At 36.0% G+C, this 19,723-nt stretch overlaps 1 protein-coding gene across 7 annotated transcripts in view; it reads right to left on the bottom strand.

The window, feature by feature from the left end:
* Positions 1 to 19,723, bottom strand: part of RALGAPA1 (Ral GTPase activating protein catalytic subunit alpha 1) — a 270,749-nt gene that overhangs the window by 129,579 nt on the left and 121,447 nt on the right. For all 7 annotated transcript variants that reach the window (XM_055097476.2, XM_034937441.3, XM_034937450.3 and 4 more), the window contains 8 exons: positions 18,223 to 18,347; positions 16,610 to 16,826; positions 15,489 to 15,665; positions 9,609 to 9,761; positions 6,176 to 6,369; positions 5,835 to 5,933; positions 4,523 to 4,678; positions 3,051 to 3,179 (listed from right to left, as the gene is read on the bottom strand). In XM_055097476.2, coding sequence (XP_054953451.1) covers positions 3,051 to 3,179; positions 4,523 to 4,678; positions 5,835 to 5,933; positions 6,176 to 6,369; positions 9,609 to 9,761; positions 15,489 to 15,665; positions 16,610 to 16,826; positions 18,223 to 18,347 — 1,250 coding nt within the window. The remainder of the gene's footprint in view (positions 1 to 3,050; positions 3,180 to 4,522; positions 4,679 to 5,834; positions 5,934 to 6,175; positions 6,370 to 9,608; positions 9,762 to 15,488; positions 15,666 to 16,609; positions 16,827 to 18,222; positions 18,348 to 19,723) is intronic.

A 19,723-nucleotide genomic window follows, 5' to 3' on the forward strand; every position in this document is an offset into this window, starting at 1 on the left:
TACAAAAATTAGCCTGGCATGGTGGCGCGGGCCTGTAGCCCCAGCTATTCGGGAGGCTGAGGCAAAAGAATCACTTGAACCTGGGAGGCAGAGATTGCAGTGAGCCAAGATCGCATTACTGCACTCCAGTCCGAGTGACAGAGACAGATTTTGTCTCAAAAAAAAAAAGTGTACATTAAAAAATGATAGCTCAGGTGCTCATGACTGTAATCCCAGCACCTTACAAGGCCAAGGCAGGGAGGATTACTTGAGCCCAGGAATTCAAGACCAGCCTGGGCAACATGGTGAGACCCTGTTTCTACAAAAAGTTAAAAACATTACCAGATATGGTGCCTGGGACTCTAGGTGTGTGCCTATAGTCTCAGCTACTTGGGATCTGATGTGGGAGGATTGCTTAAGCCCAGGAGGTAAAGGCTGCAGTGAGCCTCGATTGTGCCACTGCACTCCAATCTGTGCTACAGAGCAAGACCCTGATATCTCAAAAACAAAACAAAATAAAAATTGAAATGATAAAAATGGTAAATTAGATATGTATATTTTATCTCAATGATTTTTTTTAAAATAAGGTACCTTTCAATTCTTTTTGCCTATTACACTCTTACAGATTAACTAGCTCCTAAACAAAATGGATTATTTGTCATTCCTTGAACACATCTCACTCATGCCTGTTTACCTCTGCCTGGAATACTGTCCCTCATCTCCATTTTTACTTAAACAAATACTACTAATCTTTCAGGGACATATTTATGTATATTTTCCATGAAACCTCCATGATATCCCTAAACAAATAAGATCTCTCCATTCTCTGAATCACCAAATAATTTTAACAAACTCTTATATTGCACATATAACGTGTCACATAGTGTTCCAACCATGTTACAAATCCTTATAAAATAATCCTATAAGGCAGGTTATCTTTCTTTATTTTTTTTTGAGACAGAGTTTCGCTCTTGTTGCCCAGGCTGGAGTGCAATGGTGCGATCTCGGCTCACCGCAAACTCTGCCTCCTGGGTTCAAGCGATTCTCCTGTGTCAGCCTCCCCAGTAGCTGGGATTACAGGCATGTGCCACCACGCCCAGCTAATTTTGTATTTTCAGTAGAGATGGGGTTTCTCCATGTTGGTCAGACTAGTCTTGAACTCCTGACCTCAGGTGATCCACCCGCCTCGGCCTCCCAAAGTGCTGGGAGTACAGGCGTGAACCACCATGCCTGGCCATCTTTATTTTATAGATGAAGAAACTGAGACACAGAGACATTCAGTAACTTGCCCAAGGTCACACAGCTAATAAGTGGCAGAGCCAGGATTTGAACCCAAGCAGGTCAGCTCTAGACAATGCTTTTAACTACTATGATGTGCTCCTCCTATTGGTATCTATTTGATGCCCAACATTCTGTAGTTGTTAATATACTTCTCCATATCCCCAGCAATAGACATTATGTTGCTTGAGCACAAAGTATTATCCAGTTTATTCTATATCCCTCTGTATTCCACCTACAAAAACATTCTGTACGCAAGGGGAGGGGGAAGTTTAATAACCACAAAAGGGCTCAGTACAATGTTGAGTATGTACTAGGTGCTAAATGAACACATATTCAATAACTGACCTAGCACGGTGCTATGCTAGGCTCCGGAGATACCAAGATGAGTAAGACATGATTACTGTTCTCAGGGAACTGGAAAAACAGGGTTACACAGCTATAAATACCGCTGCTGCTTTGTCTGTTTACACTAGGTGACTGTATCCACTTTCATGGCTTTAAATATCATCTATAAGCTAATGTTGCCCAGCTTTTATTTTCAGTCCTGACATGTCCCTTGAGTATATGCAATTATTCTTCTGACATCTTCCTCATGGATGTCTAATACACATCTTACTAGGCCCCAAATAGAACTCCTTCTATTCACTATTGATCTTTCACTCTTGCAGCTAAACAATGAAATAAGGTATGTTAAACTGCTCTTCAAGTTATACAGTACTAGACAAGTATGTTTTTCTCAGAAAAACCCTTAGTTTTTTACAGTAGACTTCCAGTTAATTATTATTTTTCATTTACACTTTGCTCCAGAGTGATCCTTCCAAAATATGAATTTGATCATGTCACTCCTTGCTTAAAATCCTTCAATGGTTACTCATTCCTTCCTTAGGCTTCTATCTAACGTTTTCAGCACTATTGCCTTCCTCTCTAGCTCACCTCTGCCATTTATGGATGAACATATTCCATTTATACTGATTTACTTAGCATTGTCTCACAGTTCCATGACCATATGAAAAAATCTTCACATGCAATTTGAGAGTTTACTCCTGGCTGGGCGCAGTGGCTCACGCCTGTAATCCCAGCACTTTGGGAGGCTGAGGCGGGCGGATCACAAGGTCAGGAGTTTGAGACCAGCCTGACCAACATGGTGAAACCCCGTCACTACTAAAAATAGAAAAATTAGCTGGGTGTGGTGGTGCCTGCCTGTAATCCCAGCTATTGAAGAGGCTGAGGCAGGAGAATCACTTGGACCCGTGAGGCGGAGGCTGCAGTGAGCCAAGATCGCACCACTGCACTCCAGCCTGGGTGACAGAGTAAGACTTTCATCTCAAAAAAAAAAAAGAGAGAGAGAGAGTTTGCTCCTAGGACATATGTCCTTCTATGGTGGTTGCCTTACCAAGTTTCTTTTTTTTAATTTTTAAATATATAATTGTTAAAGACAATATATATTCAGGGTGTACAACACGATGATTTGATACACACATACACTGTGTAATGATGACTCACCATTGTTTCTAACCTCTTGCTATAGCCCATTGCTCTTTCTTTGCTTTCTTCCCTCCGTTTCTTTAGATTTCCTCAACTTTAAATCCTGTTCTGCTTATCAGATTTTACTGATTTTAGTGCTTTCTTATATTTCAGATTTCTTGCTTACTTTTTTTAATGTAGGAGAAGCAATCAATTCCAATTAAATTGCAAAATTTCCTGATTATCAGCTTGTTATGTTTTATCAACTTTGTTAGTTGAATCCTGGCTAAAGTTTGTTATATGATAAGGAACAGGAAATGACTTACATTGAGAAAAGCTGAAGAAGCCACTCTACCAGCTGCTACAATAAAATCCATAATAAGCATTGTGGCACCAGGCAAACCAAGTGAAAAAAATTGAGGTGAGCAGTGTTTGATGATTGTATTGACAATATCCTTAGAATAACGAAAGAAGGAAAAAAGAATATCACATATGTAATCTTGAGTATCAGCTAATCAGTATCATTAAAAATAGATAACATGAAATAATAAAAAAGGTAATTACTGTACATTGGCTAACTGGAAAGACTAATTTCAATTCTTCCAAATAATCCATGCTTAATATTATATTCTATCAATGGAAAGTAAACTGAAAATACATTCATTTAACTGGCATAAATAACAGCATTTTTTTCACACTAGAGATTAAGGAAGGCTCTTTGCTTCAGAAGGTTAAAAGTACAAGGCCCACACAATGTAAAACTAAACTGCATAGCAGTTTTCTCCTGTCACCTAGTTGCTTCTGTGCAATAACTCTCATTTCTGAATCCACATGACCTGTTATGTGACAATTGGAAAGATTCTCTTTTTAAAATAAACTGAAGTCCTTTAATGATAGGTATCAAGCCTCAGAAATCTAGACCTAGGCACTTTTAAGGGAATGTTCCTAACTTCATTATTCATTTACTTTGCCTTTGGAATTTACTATGAGGATACAGTGTATTCAGTTGTATTATTCATTACAACTTATCTTAAACAAAAGCTCTCTTCTTCTAATAATTAAGAGAGTCATTTTACTTGAGACATGTTTACAAGGTAGCACACTAATTTTAAATTAATGCAAAAATTTTACATTTTTCAGAAAGATATTATCTTTTAATATTAATATACTCTGTAAATGACCTACGAGTTCATCATATAAGGATAAACATATTTACATTATTCTGACTTGCAACCTCCTACACTTGTTAGTTTATGGCCAATATCAAGACTCCCAAAGTAATTCTAAGGTTATATTTATGACTATTTAATGATTATAACTCATATAATTATCAAATCAATGTAACTGTCACTATGCCAATATAATTGACAGTAATAAGAAAATGTGATGTGCTGATTCTTAGATTGAAAAAAACCTGACTGTTGCATAACTAGATAAACGAATCCATATGCCTCAAGTATCAGTCACAAAATGCCTAAGAGTAGGTACATTAGAATATTAAAGAAAGGTGTCAGCCTAAGCAAAGGATGGTTTAATTGCTTCAAAAAGTGAACTGGTTGGTACAACATTAAAGATGGAGAACTACTCAAGTCAATCCTCTACTTACAATAATAGCTTGATTTTCAACCATGTTTCAAGAACAAATAAGGTCATAAAATTGAAGTAAATTGTATATAAATCACTAAATAAGGGGGAGAGTTTAACTTCTAGACCTTAAAAAGCAAGAGTTAAACGAATCAAGAATCAAAGATAATATGATATAAACTACTTCTTAGATGATACATATATATATAGTTACCTGGTCAATATGAAGTAATCCACAATGCATTATATTGTAGAAATGTGTTAGAAAATCTCTATTTGGAGAAACATCTTGTCTTCTTTTCATTGTATTACAAATAAGTTTATATGCATGTAATTTACCTTGTTTATATTTATCAGTCAACATGGTTGCCTAAAATTAAAAGATCAATTTTAATGTTCAAAAAGAAATACTATTTGCTAAATAACTTAAGCAACTGAATATAGCAAACGATGTATATAATCTCATTTATTTCCACGTTGGCCCAATTTCTTTAATGAACTAAAATTCAGGATTAGTGAAATTATCATCATCCAAAATGATACAATGTAGGTATAACCATAAACTGTTCCACTTAGGAAAATGTACCAAACATATCAATACTTAAAATAATTAAATCTTTTGGCTGGGCACAGTGGCTTAAGCCTGTAATCCCAGCACTTTGGAAGACCAAGGCAGAAGGGTCTCTTGAGGCCAGGAGTTTGAGATCAGCCTGGGCAACACAGAGAAACTCTGTCTTTACAAAAAAATAAAAAATTAGCCAGGCACGGTGGCACACACCTGTAGTAGTCCCAGCTACTTGGAAGGCTGAGGTGGGAGGATTGCTTGAGCCTAGGAGTTCAAGGCTGCAGTGAGCTGTGATCATGCCACTGTACTCCAGTCTGGGTGACTGAGTGAGGCCCTGTCTTTTAAAAAACAAACAAAAAAGAATTAAAAAAATTTTTTTGAGACGGAGTTTCGCTCTCATCACACAGGCTGCAGTGCAATGGCGCCATCTCAGCTCACTGCAACCTCCGCCTCCTATGTTCAAGCGATTCTCCTGCCTCAGCCTCTCGAGTAGCTGGGATTACAGGTGCCCACCACCACGCCCGGCTAATTTTTTGTATTTTTAGTAGAGACAGGGTTTCACCATGTTGGCCAGGCTGGTCTCAAACTCCTGACCTCATGTGATCCACCCGGCTCAGCCTCCCAAAGTGCTGCGATTACAGGTGTGAGTCACCTCACCCGGTCACAACTTTTAATACACAGCATATTCTGTGATACAACTCAAAGTTTATACTTCAGTTAAATACAATACAGACATACCTCTCTATATTCACTTCTGTTTTATGAAATAATCAAAAGCAATAAATCCCGAGTAATTTTAGTATGCACATTCTCTTCTCTATATAATGCCTAATAACTTCCTAAGGATACTGGTTAAAAACTAAGTGCTCTAGAAGTCTACATAATAGCCAAAATCTCTATAAAAAGTTTAAGATTTAGTAAATGAGAAGTTTTAAACTAATATTTTATATATTAAGCTTACCTTAAAAAGCCAAGGTGTAAGAATTCTCAGTGGAGGAATTAAAACTGGTGGAGAAGGGGAGGTCAGGTTATCAGTTGAAATGCCGAGGTTATCTCTAATCTGTAATTTTCAAATAAAAAGCAACAAACCTATGAAAACTGTTATCTCTTCCAGTTTACCTTAAACTGAATTTCAAATCCAGTTTCTACACTTATTATTTAATTACAATTAAGTGACTTTGCCATGCAGGGTACCAGTTTACCTATAGTCAAAAAGGGTGTCACAAATGTTTTCTAAGGCTTCTTCTATTTTTAAATATTTTTATTTTCTTCTCCACTTATATCCGCTATTTCTTTTTTTACCTTAGCTAGATTCTGCCAAAGTTCACAGAGGTAATCAAAAACTTGAGCATGTATTTCAGGATCCATGATTGAATTTACATCTCCCAAAATGCCTAGCATTCTTCGCCACATTACAGTAGCAACATCAGCATGCCATCCAGTCAGAGTACCTCCTGCCATCACACTACAACATTCTGATGGAAATTCACTAATTTCTATAGAAAAAAAATATATAGTGTCAGCCATTTTTCAGTGAACTGAACATAAAACCCCCCAAGAAACTAAGCTAAATTAACAATCTTAAATATCTACAGAAATGAATAAAAGAAATGTCAACATACATTATTTTTTCCCGATAAGGTCAAAACCTCACTTATTATTATGAGATAATAATAAGGAATTATTGTAAGCATTATGTTAACTAGCTATTCAATAGTGATTCTATGTAACTACTAACTTTGCAGATAGAGAAATTTCTATCTATGCAGATAGAGAAATCTGTTTGATAAAAACATCAAATTTATAAGCACATACTCTCACTTTTATCTAATAGCAACTTCAGGTTATATCATCAAATTAATGGAAAACCTCAGGCTAAAGGCAGATGGTGTAGGAAGTCTTCCTAGGCCTTTTCTTTGTAGCTACATCCCAGACCAGCATTAAGAGTTAGCATAATGGCATGAAAAATAAACTTTTTGAGATGGAGTCTTGCACTCTCTCCCAGGCTGGAGTGCAATGGCGTGATCTTGACTTACTGCAACCTCTGTCTGCTGGGTTCACGCAATTCTCCTGCCTCAGCCTCCCAAGTAGCTGGGATTACAGGCTCACACCACCACATCTGGCTAATTTTTTTGTATTTTTAGTTTAAACAGGGTTTCACTATGTTGGCCAGACTAGTCTCAAACTCCTGACCTCGTGATCCGCCCACCTTGGCCTCCCAAAGTGTTGGGATTACAGGCGTGAGCCACCGCACCCGACCGAAAAATAAACATTTTAACTAAAATTTAAACATAATCAAAATTACCATAATTGTATTTTGCCTACGAATACTGGCAAGATTCTAAGAAACATAGGTAACCTTAGTTCTAGTCTCTTTCTGCTACTAATTATGTGTTATAAAAGTTATTTAATAACCTCTCTAAGGATACATGTCCTAATCTGTAAAATAGATGGTTTTGCTAGATATCATTATAGGTTGCCTCCAGCTTTAAAAAAAAATCCATTATTCTACTCAATGTATATAATGGAAAAGGCTATAGAAAATAATTAAAAAGACAATAAAGATATCTATGCATCTAAAGAACTTTGGGAACTAAAAATTTTGTAGACTGAAAGAACCATAAAGTTATGATTTCTCACGCTTGAAAACATTCCAACATATTGAGAATTTATAATCACTTCTTAGTACATGTACATTCTTTACTCCTAATGGTTAACTTTTTTCTCTTTACATATAAAGTATATAACTGACTGTATTATTAAAAAGGTACTAGTCTTTCTCCATTACAAGAAAAAAAAACAGGTTTCTTGTGTAAAGCCACTAAAACAAACAAAACACACTGAAGTGTTAACCATTATTGCTAATGCCTCCCTACTCCAGAGCACCTTCAAAATACAATGATAAATCAGCCGATTTGCCTCTACCTTACCCTTTTCAAAGCTAACAAAATTTTAAATGATTAAAAAGCAAGCAACAACGTGTGGTCTTTGATTAAATTCTTTTTTTTTTTTTTTGAGACAGTCTCACTCTGTTACCCAGGTTGGAGTACAGTGGCAGCACGACCTCAGTTCACTGCAACCTCCACCTCCCAGGTTTAAGTAATTTTCCTGCCTCAGCCTACCGAGTAGCTGGGATGACAGGCGTGTGCCACCATGATCAGCTAATTTTTGTATTTTTAGTAGAGACAGGGTTTCACCATGTTGACCAGACTGGTCTCGAACTCCTGACCTCAGGTGATCCACCTGCCTTTGCCTCCCAAAGTGCTGGGATGACAGGCGTGAGCCACGGTGCCCAGCCTGATTAAATTCTTTATTGGATTGCTGACGGTGTGGGGTAGCTATAAAGGGCATTATTGGGACAATTGAGGACTTACGACTATAGACTAAAATAACAGCAATGTATCTATGTTAAATATCATGAATGTGGCCATTATATTGTGGTTACGCAGAAAACATACACTTATTATTAGGACATATCCACTGACATGTTTAGGTCTGAAGGATCTGATATTTGCAATTTCCTCTTACATGCCTCAGCAAAAATAAAAGGTTTGGGAGACATGTGGGAAGGGCAGGCTATTTTGTGCATATATGTGCTGTGTGTAAATATAGACAAAGTGGCAAAATATTAATTGATGAATTTATATAAAGGGTTTATGTGCATTCATTTTACTAGCCTTGAAACACTTCTATAACTGAAGTTTTTTTCCAAATGTTGGGGAAATAACTGTAAACAAATAAACAACTGCAGATCAAAGGAGAAAAAGAAAAGGTCAGAAATAATCCACAAACCAGAAAATTAGGGCTACATAATTACAAGGCAATTGCATGTTAACGAATGAGTCCCTTGGGCCGGGTGTGGTGGCTCACACCTGTAATCTTGGGAGGCCGAGGCAGGCGGGTCACTTGAGCTCAGGAGCTTAAGACCAGCCTGGGCAACATGGTGAAACCTCACCTCTACAGTTTTAAAATAAACGGGTTTCTTAAAAAAAGTTTAGAAGTTATATAGTTTTAAATTTCTTCCTTTCGTCAGAGAATAAATGTGCTACCTTATCAATGAAAACTAGCTTTTCATTCATTGTAAATATCTCATTAACTGTGTCTTTGACCAATTTATGGCATATTTGCATATGCCATAAATGTGCGTATTTGTCTGATGTTTGTTACATCATACAAAATCTAGCAAAAATAACTTTAAAAAAAACTTGGCAGTTACTTAGGTTTCCCAAGTCACTTTTTAACATTTACTTGAAAATATTCATTTGGACCTCTACTTTTAAATTAAATTTAGTTGACAAATTTGCTGAATCAAAATAAAAAAAATGGTTTGATAAACTGTTTCACTGAAAGCTTGATTAACAAGTGATAATGTTACTACGTTCTCCTGTGAGTTACTAGGTTCTTTAGGTATAAAACTAAGAATAAGGATGCCAAATTATGTATTTCCTGTTTTAGGAAACACTACCAATATCAATAAATGATAATACAATACTTGAAAATAATGCAATAACTAATTTGAGGATTCTAATCAACTATAATAAAATGAATAAAACTCAGACAACAAATATCTTTAAGAACAAGAAAAAAGTTATATTAACAAATTTCCAAAGGACTTAGAAAAGTCCAAAATATTTACAATAATCATATATAATCAAATGTAAGATGGCTTATTTATGATCTCCTGACACTGACGCCCTAAAAGAAAAAAGGTAAATATCTAATTTTGAAATATTGCCTAGATCATCTGGTGTCTGAAGAACAGAGTGGTGGAGCTTCTCATCGAGCTGCAGATCCTTCTGTTCCATGTGATCTATATTCAGTGTAGAAGGGGAAGGAGTCTGTGACCTGGAGCCCAGAGGTGAGTGGACTGGGGAAGCACCTTCTGAACCTGTAAATATAATTTCATAAAATTACCATAAAGAGTATTCAATATCCTACCTAAGATGTAATGCTTAACACCCTAAATAAAAGAAATTTTAAACACCAAAAGATAAAACCAGTTATAAACTGGCCAGGGAGGTCAAGGAAATCATAATATTGTACAAGCTTTTATATCTAGGAGTCTCCTCTCATGTCTATCATGGGACTATTAATAGTATAGAATCAAAACTGGATGTACCAAATGACAGGAGCCATTGGTGAAACTAAGAATATCTACTCCCATTTCTGGCCCAGCTATAGAAACTCTAGTACCTACTGTCATTCTATTTCACTTAAATCAGACTTGGGGCAATTTAAGAACTGAGGCACTTGCTCACTGCTGCTCTATATGCAACTATCAATGCTTGGTTTACAGTGGTTCCCAGCCTTCTGTCTCTCCCACATCCTGACTTCCCCCTCCCAATCCATTCTCCATAAGTCAGCAAAAAGATCTAAAAATCTAATTTGATCCTGTCACTTCCTCATTTAAAATCCTTCAGTGGCCCCTCACTGGCCTCAGCATAAGCCCTAACTTCCTAGTATGGTTCTCAAGTCTCTCTATAACTTTCTTGCCTCCCCACAACCCACCTAGAACTTCTATGTCTAGTCATAGAAAGTAAACTACTTGTATTTATTAGAGTACTATTGCATCATACCTCTGGCTTTTTCCTTTGCATGGAGCCCTAATCCTCTTTTCGGCCTGGTTAACTCCTATTTATTTTCCAGGTCTCTGCTTCCTTGAGAAGCCTACTCCTGATTCTGCCAAGTATGATTACAGAGTCTCTGCTAGATGCTCTCACTGAACCCTGCACCTCTCTATTATACCACTTATCACACTGACTTGAAACTGCCCGTTCAATTTTAAATATTCCCCAGTAGAGTATAAACTTTGTAAGAACAGAAATTCTGTTATATACTGTAGTAGTGCTAGTGCCTGGTATAGTACCTGGTGCATAGCAGGTACTTTTGTTAACTTAAATAAAGTGTAGCACAAATTAATGCTGTATTGAACAACTTGTGGTGGTTATAATATAGTGCCGCTACTACCAAGCAAGTTGTTAAAACAGTAGGTCTTTTTATTTTAAGCTTCTTTGTAGCAGAAAAATATCAATATTCTGAACTCAGTACCTGTAAACCTCTGCCCTCATTACCTCTTTCTACACAGTAAAGCAAAAAACCAATATAAATTAAATACATACAGATGCTCCTTGACTTATGATGGGGTTACACCCCAAGAAACTCATTGTAAATTGAAAATATGGTAAGTCAAAATTGCACCTAATACACCTAATCAACTGAACATCATAGCTTAGCCTAGCCTAGCCTACCCTAAACATGCTCAGAACACTTAAATTAGCTTACAGTTGGGCAAAATCATCTAATGCAAAGCCTGTTTTGTAATAAAGTATTGACTATCTCATGTAATTTACTGACTACTATACTGAAAGTGAAAAACAGAATGGTTGTATGAGTATTTGAAGTAAGGTTTCTACTGAATGAGAATTGCTTTCACACCACTGTAAAGTTGAAAAATTGTAAGTTGTTAATTATAGTAAGTCAAGGACGATCTACATTTGTATTATTTTAATTCTATAAAAGTGCAATTCCACATATCATACAGGCGTTTTTTTTAAGTAGTAGCACAGTAAGTGCCTAAAAAAATACATATAGAACTGGATTGTGTTATCAGGTGTTATCACAAAAATCATATAATCATATGATAATCATATATCAAATGAGTAATCATATGACTCTATCTAGGCTCAATTATGTTACATAGTAGGTGAAAAGTTTCCTTTCCTTTATTTGAGATTTGGAGTAAATTCATATGGCACAAAAATCATATGTTAAAGGACAGTTACAGAAACTTAAGTATTCTATATCTTAGGACAAACACATACTGCTGAAGGCATAATGAAAATTATAACCTTAATGTTTACCAAAAACTTTTAAGTAGATGCCAAAGAGACATCAGCCTTTGGTCAAATGCTTTGAAATATAAACCTTTTTATCTCCATGTATTGTTTTGATCCATAAAAATCGAATTCATTTTTAAGAACTAGATTTTATTTTATTTTATTATTATTATTTTTTCTGAGATGGAGTCTCGCTCTGTTGCCCAGGGTGGAATGCAGCGGCATGATCTTGGCTCACTGCAACCTCTGCCTCCTGGGTTCAAGCAATTCTCCTGCCTCAGCCTCCCAAGTAGCTGGGATTACAGGTGTCCACCACCATGCCTGGCTAATTTTTTGTATTTTTAGTAGAGAGGGAGGTTTCACTGTGTTGGCCAGGCTGGTCTCGAACTCCTGACCTCAGGTGATTCAACTGCCTCGGCCTCCCAAAGTACTGGGATTACAGGCATGAGCCACCACACCAAGCCAAGAACTAAGATTTTAAATACTTTTATATCAGCTATCACAGAATCACCAGAGAATCACTACTGCCTTTAATTTTATTTATTTATTTATTTATTTATTTATTTATTTATTTATTTTTTGCTTTTTTGTTTTTGTTTGAGACAGAGTCTCGCTTTGTCCCCCAGGCTGCAGTGCAGTGGTGCAATCTCGGCTCACTGCAAGCTCTGCCTCCTGGGTTCACACTATTCTCCTGCCTCAGCCTCCCGAGTAGCTGGGACTACAGGTGCCCACCACCACGCCCGGCTAATTTTTTGTATTTTTAGTAGAGACGGGGTTTCACCGTGTTAGCCAGGATGGTCTCAATCTCCTGACCTCGTGATCCACCCGCCTCGGCCTTCCAAAGTGCTGGGATTACAGATGTGAGCCACCACGCCCGGCCTATTTTATTTTTAAAAATCTATAATGGCTCACTTACTTAAGAGGCTTTTTCCTCTTAAACGGTTTTTTTTTAAGCAATAAAACTATTCCTATAATGATACTCATGACCTAAAAAGAGGTTATCTAATTTTCATTCTTGTTTCCTATACTAGATTTCTTTCGTAGTTTCTGAAAACTTTTATGTTATAGGAAAATAGATGATTTCAGGACTACTAACATCCCTTTCATAAAGCACTACTGCGTTAGTAGTATGATAATGTATGCAAACTTCACTCATGGAAAATACTGTACTGAATCATTTATACATTGTGTATATGGAGTTTTATCTTTGTTGAATTTTGTGTCTTCTAAACAGAAACAAATACAACTGCCTTAGTTTCTTAAACACCTCTGTGCTGTTACTAATGGTACTGATTAAGATTAGAATGCCTAATAAAACTTCCCAGGAGAGACCTAAAAATAGTCACTACATAGAGTAAATATAGGTTACATAAATATTAAAATTTCTTAGAAGTTAATTATCCAAAAAACATAAAGGCAAAAGACCTAAAACAGGTTCTCCATATACATCATTTTATTTTTAGAACTTTTGTTTGGAACTTTATTTTTGATAACTATAGAGAATTAAGAAATAAAAAATGTCTTTTTCTTCTGTATATGGAAATCTTTTGGAAACACACCAGTCTGATTAATAGCTTAAAGTTTTGATAGTATTAAAATTTGTTTTACAGAACATAAAGCCTACATTTTTTTTAAACACACCCACCTTTAAGTATACAGTTATTTGAAAAATGGCAACTGCACATGGTCTTGTAACCAACATCACAAACAAAATATAAAACAGTTCCATCACCATAAAGTTTTCTTATGCCCATCTGTAGTCGATCCCCTCAACTGACACCTATCCTTCCCAAGTAAGTGGTGATTTACTTTGTCACTACTGTTTTTTCTTTTTTAGAATGTTATACACATAGAATAATAACGTATAATTATGGAGTATTTTGTATTTGACTTCTTTCATTTAGCACATTTTCAAGATTCACTTATGTTTTTGCATATATTAATATTTAATTCTTTTTTATTACTGAGTATTATTTCAGTGAATATTCAATAAATGAATATACTACAATTTATTTATCCACTCACCAATTGATGGACATTTGGTTTGTTTTCAATTTTTAACTACTGTGAATAAAGCTGCCATGATCTTTTGCGTACAACTGTCCAAGGAAAATACATACCTAAAAATGGTCACATAATAAACGTATGTTTAACTTTAAAAGTTACTGCCATATTTTCCCAGAGTGACTTGATCATTTTACATTCTCACTAGCAATGTATGCGATTCTAGTTGCTCCACACTCATTTCAACACTTTGGATTGTCAGTGTGTGGTTTTTTTTTTTTTTTTGAGATGGAGTCTTGCTCTGTTGCCCAGGCTGGAGTGCAGTGGTGTGATCTTGGCTCACTGCAAGCTCCGCCTCCCGGGTTCATGCCATTCTCCTGCCTCAGCCTCCTGAGTAGCTGGGACTATAGGCGCCCGCCACCATGCCTGGCTAATTTTTGTTTTTTGTATTTTTAGTAGAGATGGGGTTTCACCCTATTAGCCAGGATGGTCTCGATCTCCTGACCTTGTGATCTGCCCGCCTCGGCTCCCCAAAGTGCTGGGATTACAGGCGTGAGCCACCATGCCTGGCCGTCAGTGTTTTTAACTTGAACAATTTCAGTATGCGTAGTAGGGTCTCATTGTAGTTTTTATTTGCATTCCCTGGTTACTATCAATGTTAAGTATCTTTTCATTTACATTTAAGAACAACTAAAGTAAGAGGTATTCATTATAAAATAAGAATTTTCTCTAGTATTCCACTTTGAGTAATTTAAATCCTATAATGATGGAACTGTAGCTCTAACCCAATTGGTTCCCATTCTCCACTAGGGCCATATTCTGCAATGGGGCTGCTAAAGTTCTTGCCATCTGGGAAAAAAGGAGGCAGGATATGAAAACAGAGAATGGATTTCTAACTTTTAGAATTCCCCTGGCTCAAATTACCTCTGTCTAGGCTGGCTGAGGAAATATGCTTGACTAGTTTAGAGATGCAGAAATCACTGCGCCAGTCTTGCAAGTTCCAGCCAACCACAAGATGCAAAATCACCCCATGGATAATTAGGCTGGAGTGGATAACCACTCATCAAGGGGCAAACTGTAGCCGGAACCACAGTGAGGTTGGATTATAGAGTGGAACCCCCAAGAACTATGGGCTACTAGCTGCTCAGGCTCATTCTAATCACTTCACTAACATTGCAATAATGTGACTCTGCATTTAACATGATTGAAGACTCCACTTATCACATTATGGTTGGGTATGACTACATGTAAAAAGTTTCCAAAAAGCACAAACTACTATCTAAACACAGAATATTAGTATATTGACAAACAGGCCTTCTATTAAGCAGTGTGCTTTATATTTTCTATAATAAATACTTTGCTAAAGAAATCATAAAAATCTAGGCTAACTCTGAATGACAAAGAGAGTCCACTACTTTTAACTTTTTTATTTATTTTAAAAATCACTCCAACTATCTCATGTACTCCATATACATATACATCTATTATGTTCCCATTAAAATTTTTTTTTAATCCTGCAGAAAATGTTCTAGTGCATATATATACAAAATATTGCGTAAAATACTACAAGTTCACAGAGTCCTCTGAAGCTTAACCCAGTGGACCTCAGGTCAAGAAACTAATGTCTTTTCTCCCCTTCATTGTTACATAAAGATGAATGAAAAAATATACTTAAATAGTAATAAGTAATACTTAAAATCTCTCAAAATTTTAATCAAATTCTTTGAAGGTTTAAAAAATACATTTAAGAAACACATTCCCATGAATAACTTTACCAGTAATAGTTGCAACTTCAGCAGAGAAAGCTTGCTGATTAAGACTGCTTGTTTCAGAATCTATATGAAGAGTAGTTAGACTAGCCACTTCCTGCTCTTCAGCACTCTGATGATGGCCAGAACCTGAATCCACATCAGCAGAGGACGTAACCCCAGTGTCGGCTCCAAAGCCAAAATCTATAGGAAGAAGAAATGTTATTATATGAGTCCCAATTACAAAGTAAAAATATTTACGAGAGCTAAATCAGCAAAATGATCAAACATAAACATTCCCCGTACATCTATTCTGTTTACATATCACTCAGACAAGTGTAAATAATCTTAATACTCTGAAGATTATAAGTAGATCGGGATAGTGTACAAGCCATGAAGGGAGGAAACATGTAATTCTCCAATGCATATCCCAGCTCTTCACAAACTTAGTTCCCAAGGTTTTGACTTCCTTTTTAAAAATTTGGTGCCCTTCACTGACTACCAAGTGCAATATAGAATTATAGCTGAATAACTAAGTGGTAATAATATAGCACCAAATAATATTACTGATGTTATTGTAACAAGGAGCAATTATTCAAAGGAAGTTCTGGGTACTGTAGCATTGAACATAATCCAAATATTTGGTTCTCAAATATGAGTGTGTGAAACAGTGGCAACTCATAATCATGACTGTCTTTTTAGTAACAGGTCTATCCTAAATTATTTTCCTTTCTACAGTTTTGGTCTTAAAAATGTCATTTCTTTTAAGAAGGGATCACATTTTTTGTTTTTTAAATGCTCTTAATTTGGCAACATAAAGTGGCTTCAACTTAAGGTGATTCCCTAAAACTTCCTTTGAAATTTCACTGAAAATTGAAATAAAAATAAGTGGGGCCAAGAATGATGCCTTGCACCTGTAATCCCAGCTACTCGGAAGGCTGAGGCAGGAGGACTGCTTCAGGCCAGGAGTTCAAGACTAGCCCAGACAACATAGCAAGACCAAATATCTAATTTTTTTTTTTTCTAATGTGGGAGCCACTGCCTAAGTAACACTGGAGAGGAAGGTGATGGCTACATAATCCGTAAGTCAGTCTTGAACAGAAGACAATCAACATAAAACATAGTATTCAAATAGAAAAGATACTTGCTGTCAAATTTTCGGCCATCATATTGGAAAGCGCTGAAAGAATCCGAATGACTATCTGAGCTGATAAGATCACTGCTCCCTGCACTGGCAGGAGAAGTCCATTCTGAGGGCACACCTGGGTCATCAATAGGGCGCATCTGGTTCTGCTTGTTTAGAATATCAGGGAGGTCTTTGGGAATTTCCAGGCTGCCTGGACTACTTCCTCTTCTTGTCATAGTCTAAACGTTCAAGAAATATTTTACCATTAAGAAAAAGCTTTTATTCTCTTTAACCATCTGAAACCTTTAATTTCCAAACCATCACAATAAATGCTGAGATTTAGAGGCTGAAGTAGGAGTGGAGAACACACTCACCAAACAATCTATGTAACTGAATGGAGCTAGAGCCTGACCTATTGTTGGTCTGCCTAAAGACCCAAATATCACATGATGCTGGGCCTGTGACTCTTAAGCCTCAGCAGGATCCGTGCAGTGAATATAAATTAAAACAGCAGAAAGAGTATTTAGTGCAAAAAAAGCAGCAAATAAAAAAGACAGTGGGAGAGTGGAAAGAATGACAGCAAAGATGTCATTCAATGATTTTTATCCACTCAAGGGAAAAAAGTAAGCCTAAAAAAAAAAGGGGCGGGGTATATAATGGAGTTATAGAGAAGTCAAACCCAAATGAAATATGACAATTTAAAAAAAGCAATTCCAGGTCCAGCACAGTGGCTCACTCTGGTAATCCCAGCACTTTGGGAGGCTGAGGTGGGCAGATCACCTGAGGTCAGGAGTTCGAGACCAGTCTGGCCAACATGGTGAAACCCTGTCTCTACTAAAAATAGAAAAATTATCCAGGCATGGTGGCGTGCACCTGTAATCCTAGCTACTCAGGGGGCTCAGGCAGGAGGATTGCTGGAACCCGGGAGACGGAGGCTGCAGTGAGCACTGCACTCCACCCTGGGCGACAAAGCGACACTCTGTCTCAAAAGAAACTAGTTCCATATATATTTATTCTTCCCTAACAATTAAGCATTATTAGGGATAAAAGAGCTTCTGCTTTCATGTTGCCATAATCCTAACATTCAAGATAAAGATAACTTTTAAGTCTCTTCCAAAGTTATCTAAAATGGTTAAGCAGTATTTGTGCTAGCAAAACTATGGGAGCTGGTTCACAAGCAGATCTTGAGACAAAAATAAAAATTATATATGTATTTTTATTTTAAATGATATATTAGATTATATTTATTTATTTATATAACTATGGGAGCTGGGGCAGAAGACCTCCATTGCTATCTTTCCCATCGAGGGCTGGCAGCTGGCACCAGGGTAACCTACGAGCAAAGACAAAAAAAGGGGAGACTAGGAAGGTAGTTGCTTATACCTGTGTATTTGTGCACAGGTACCTGTCTGATCTTTCACCCTGGTGAAAATTATGAGGCTGTTTATGTCTTTAGATAAAAAAGTTATAAAAATGTAATTCAAAAATCTTAATTCATAAAAAGGGTTATATTTTGAGGAAAGGTTATTTTGAATAAAAATTCCCATATATAAATTGACATATATGTACATAGGTATATAACTGTTAGTTTTTCTACCCTCCTCTATAAAACCAAATATATAAAATAAAACTTACCGAGGCATTACCACTTCGAAGTCGTTCTGCTATAAACTCATCCATCAGATCAGGAACATTAGCACTGCTGCTGCCAATATCACTATTAAGAGGAGGCAGTTTTTGGCTCATGTCCTCTTTATTGACTAAAAATAAATAAATAACTATATATAGTGAGGAAAAACTTAACTGCATTTTCTAACTTTGAAACAAACAACCCAAAACAAAGTACCTTTGCCAATTATTTGCCAAACATGCATTTATGAATAATTTCCCTTCTTTCAGATTTAAGAATTAGTAAATTGATATTTACTTTATTTAACTAAGCAGATGTTAGTCAATCTTCAGTGTAACTTTAAACAGCAAGAAAGCTTATAGATAAGCACTAGCTGAAGTTAGGTTAATATTGCCTATAAAGAAACTGGTATATTTATCTTTTTTCCTGACTCAATGTTTCTTTTTAGAGCCTTAACAATTTATAATTCCATATTTCTCCCAAAGAATGTTTTCAGGGAATACATCCTTTGAATCTATGCAAAACTCAGTGGGATACAAATGCATTTCAGTATTTATAAATACAAATTCTATGGTTTTGATATACTGCTGTTTCTATCCACTATAAAATCTAATTTTAATGCTTTAAGAATAAAAAGTTGACTTCCACAAATGTTTTTCTTACAAAAAAAATCCAAAATAGATATTTTGATTTTTTTATCACTACATTATTATTATTTTTACCATTTACATTAACAAGAAAGTTTTAGACTTGGGAAACTAACTTATAGAAAATATGGTATCTATGTCACTACTATGCTATTGAAAAGTTGATTTCTCTGCAATGAAAGGAAAATGAGCACTGTTTATATTCCTAATAAACTACAAAGTATTTCAGATTAAGAAAACACACTGGTCAGAAGCTCACTGTGAAATACCATTATCTTTATATTACTGGCCAGGCTTTGCTAAGCTGTCAAATACTGCCCTCAGGTGGCATTAATGGCTCAATGCAAGATGCATTATACAGCGTTGTTAATCATGCTAACAAAACCATGTTAAAACAAATAAAATCAAAACCAACCTTACTGCTGAAAGTTAATAGTCTATATACGTAAAGTTATTTTAACTTTGACTCAAGATAGAGAAAACAGTTACCAGAATCTTGCTTTCTGTTATCTGTCCATAGAGGTTCCATATTTAAATCATGAGTGGCTACTGTGAAACCTTTATGCACATTTAAAATCTCAGAAAAAAACAAAGTAATTAAAGTGTTTCAAGGACATAACTTGCATTCTATATAAATGAATGCAAAACTAAAAGCCTACAGCATGTTTGGAAATGGCTTAAATGAAAAGTGATTAAATTCACTTTGAGATTTAAGAAATAATTTCCTCATCACTGATAGTTAACTATAATGTTGGTGCTGGCTGTAGGACCTTGATTTCTGTTATGTTAGTTGTCAAAATAATTTCTATCAAGAAAAAATACAAAACCAAATAGATCAGCAGTAAAAATAAATGAAATC

The sequence above is a fragment of the Pan paniscus genome, chromosome 15 (genome assembly GCF_029289425.2).
Source record: "Pan paniscus chromosome 15, NHGRI_mPanPan1-v2.0_pri, whole genome shotgun sequence".
Taxonomy (NCBI): domain Eukaryota; kingdom Metazoa; phylum Chordata; class Mammalia; order Primates; family Hominidae; genus Pan; species Pan paniscus.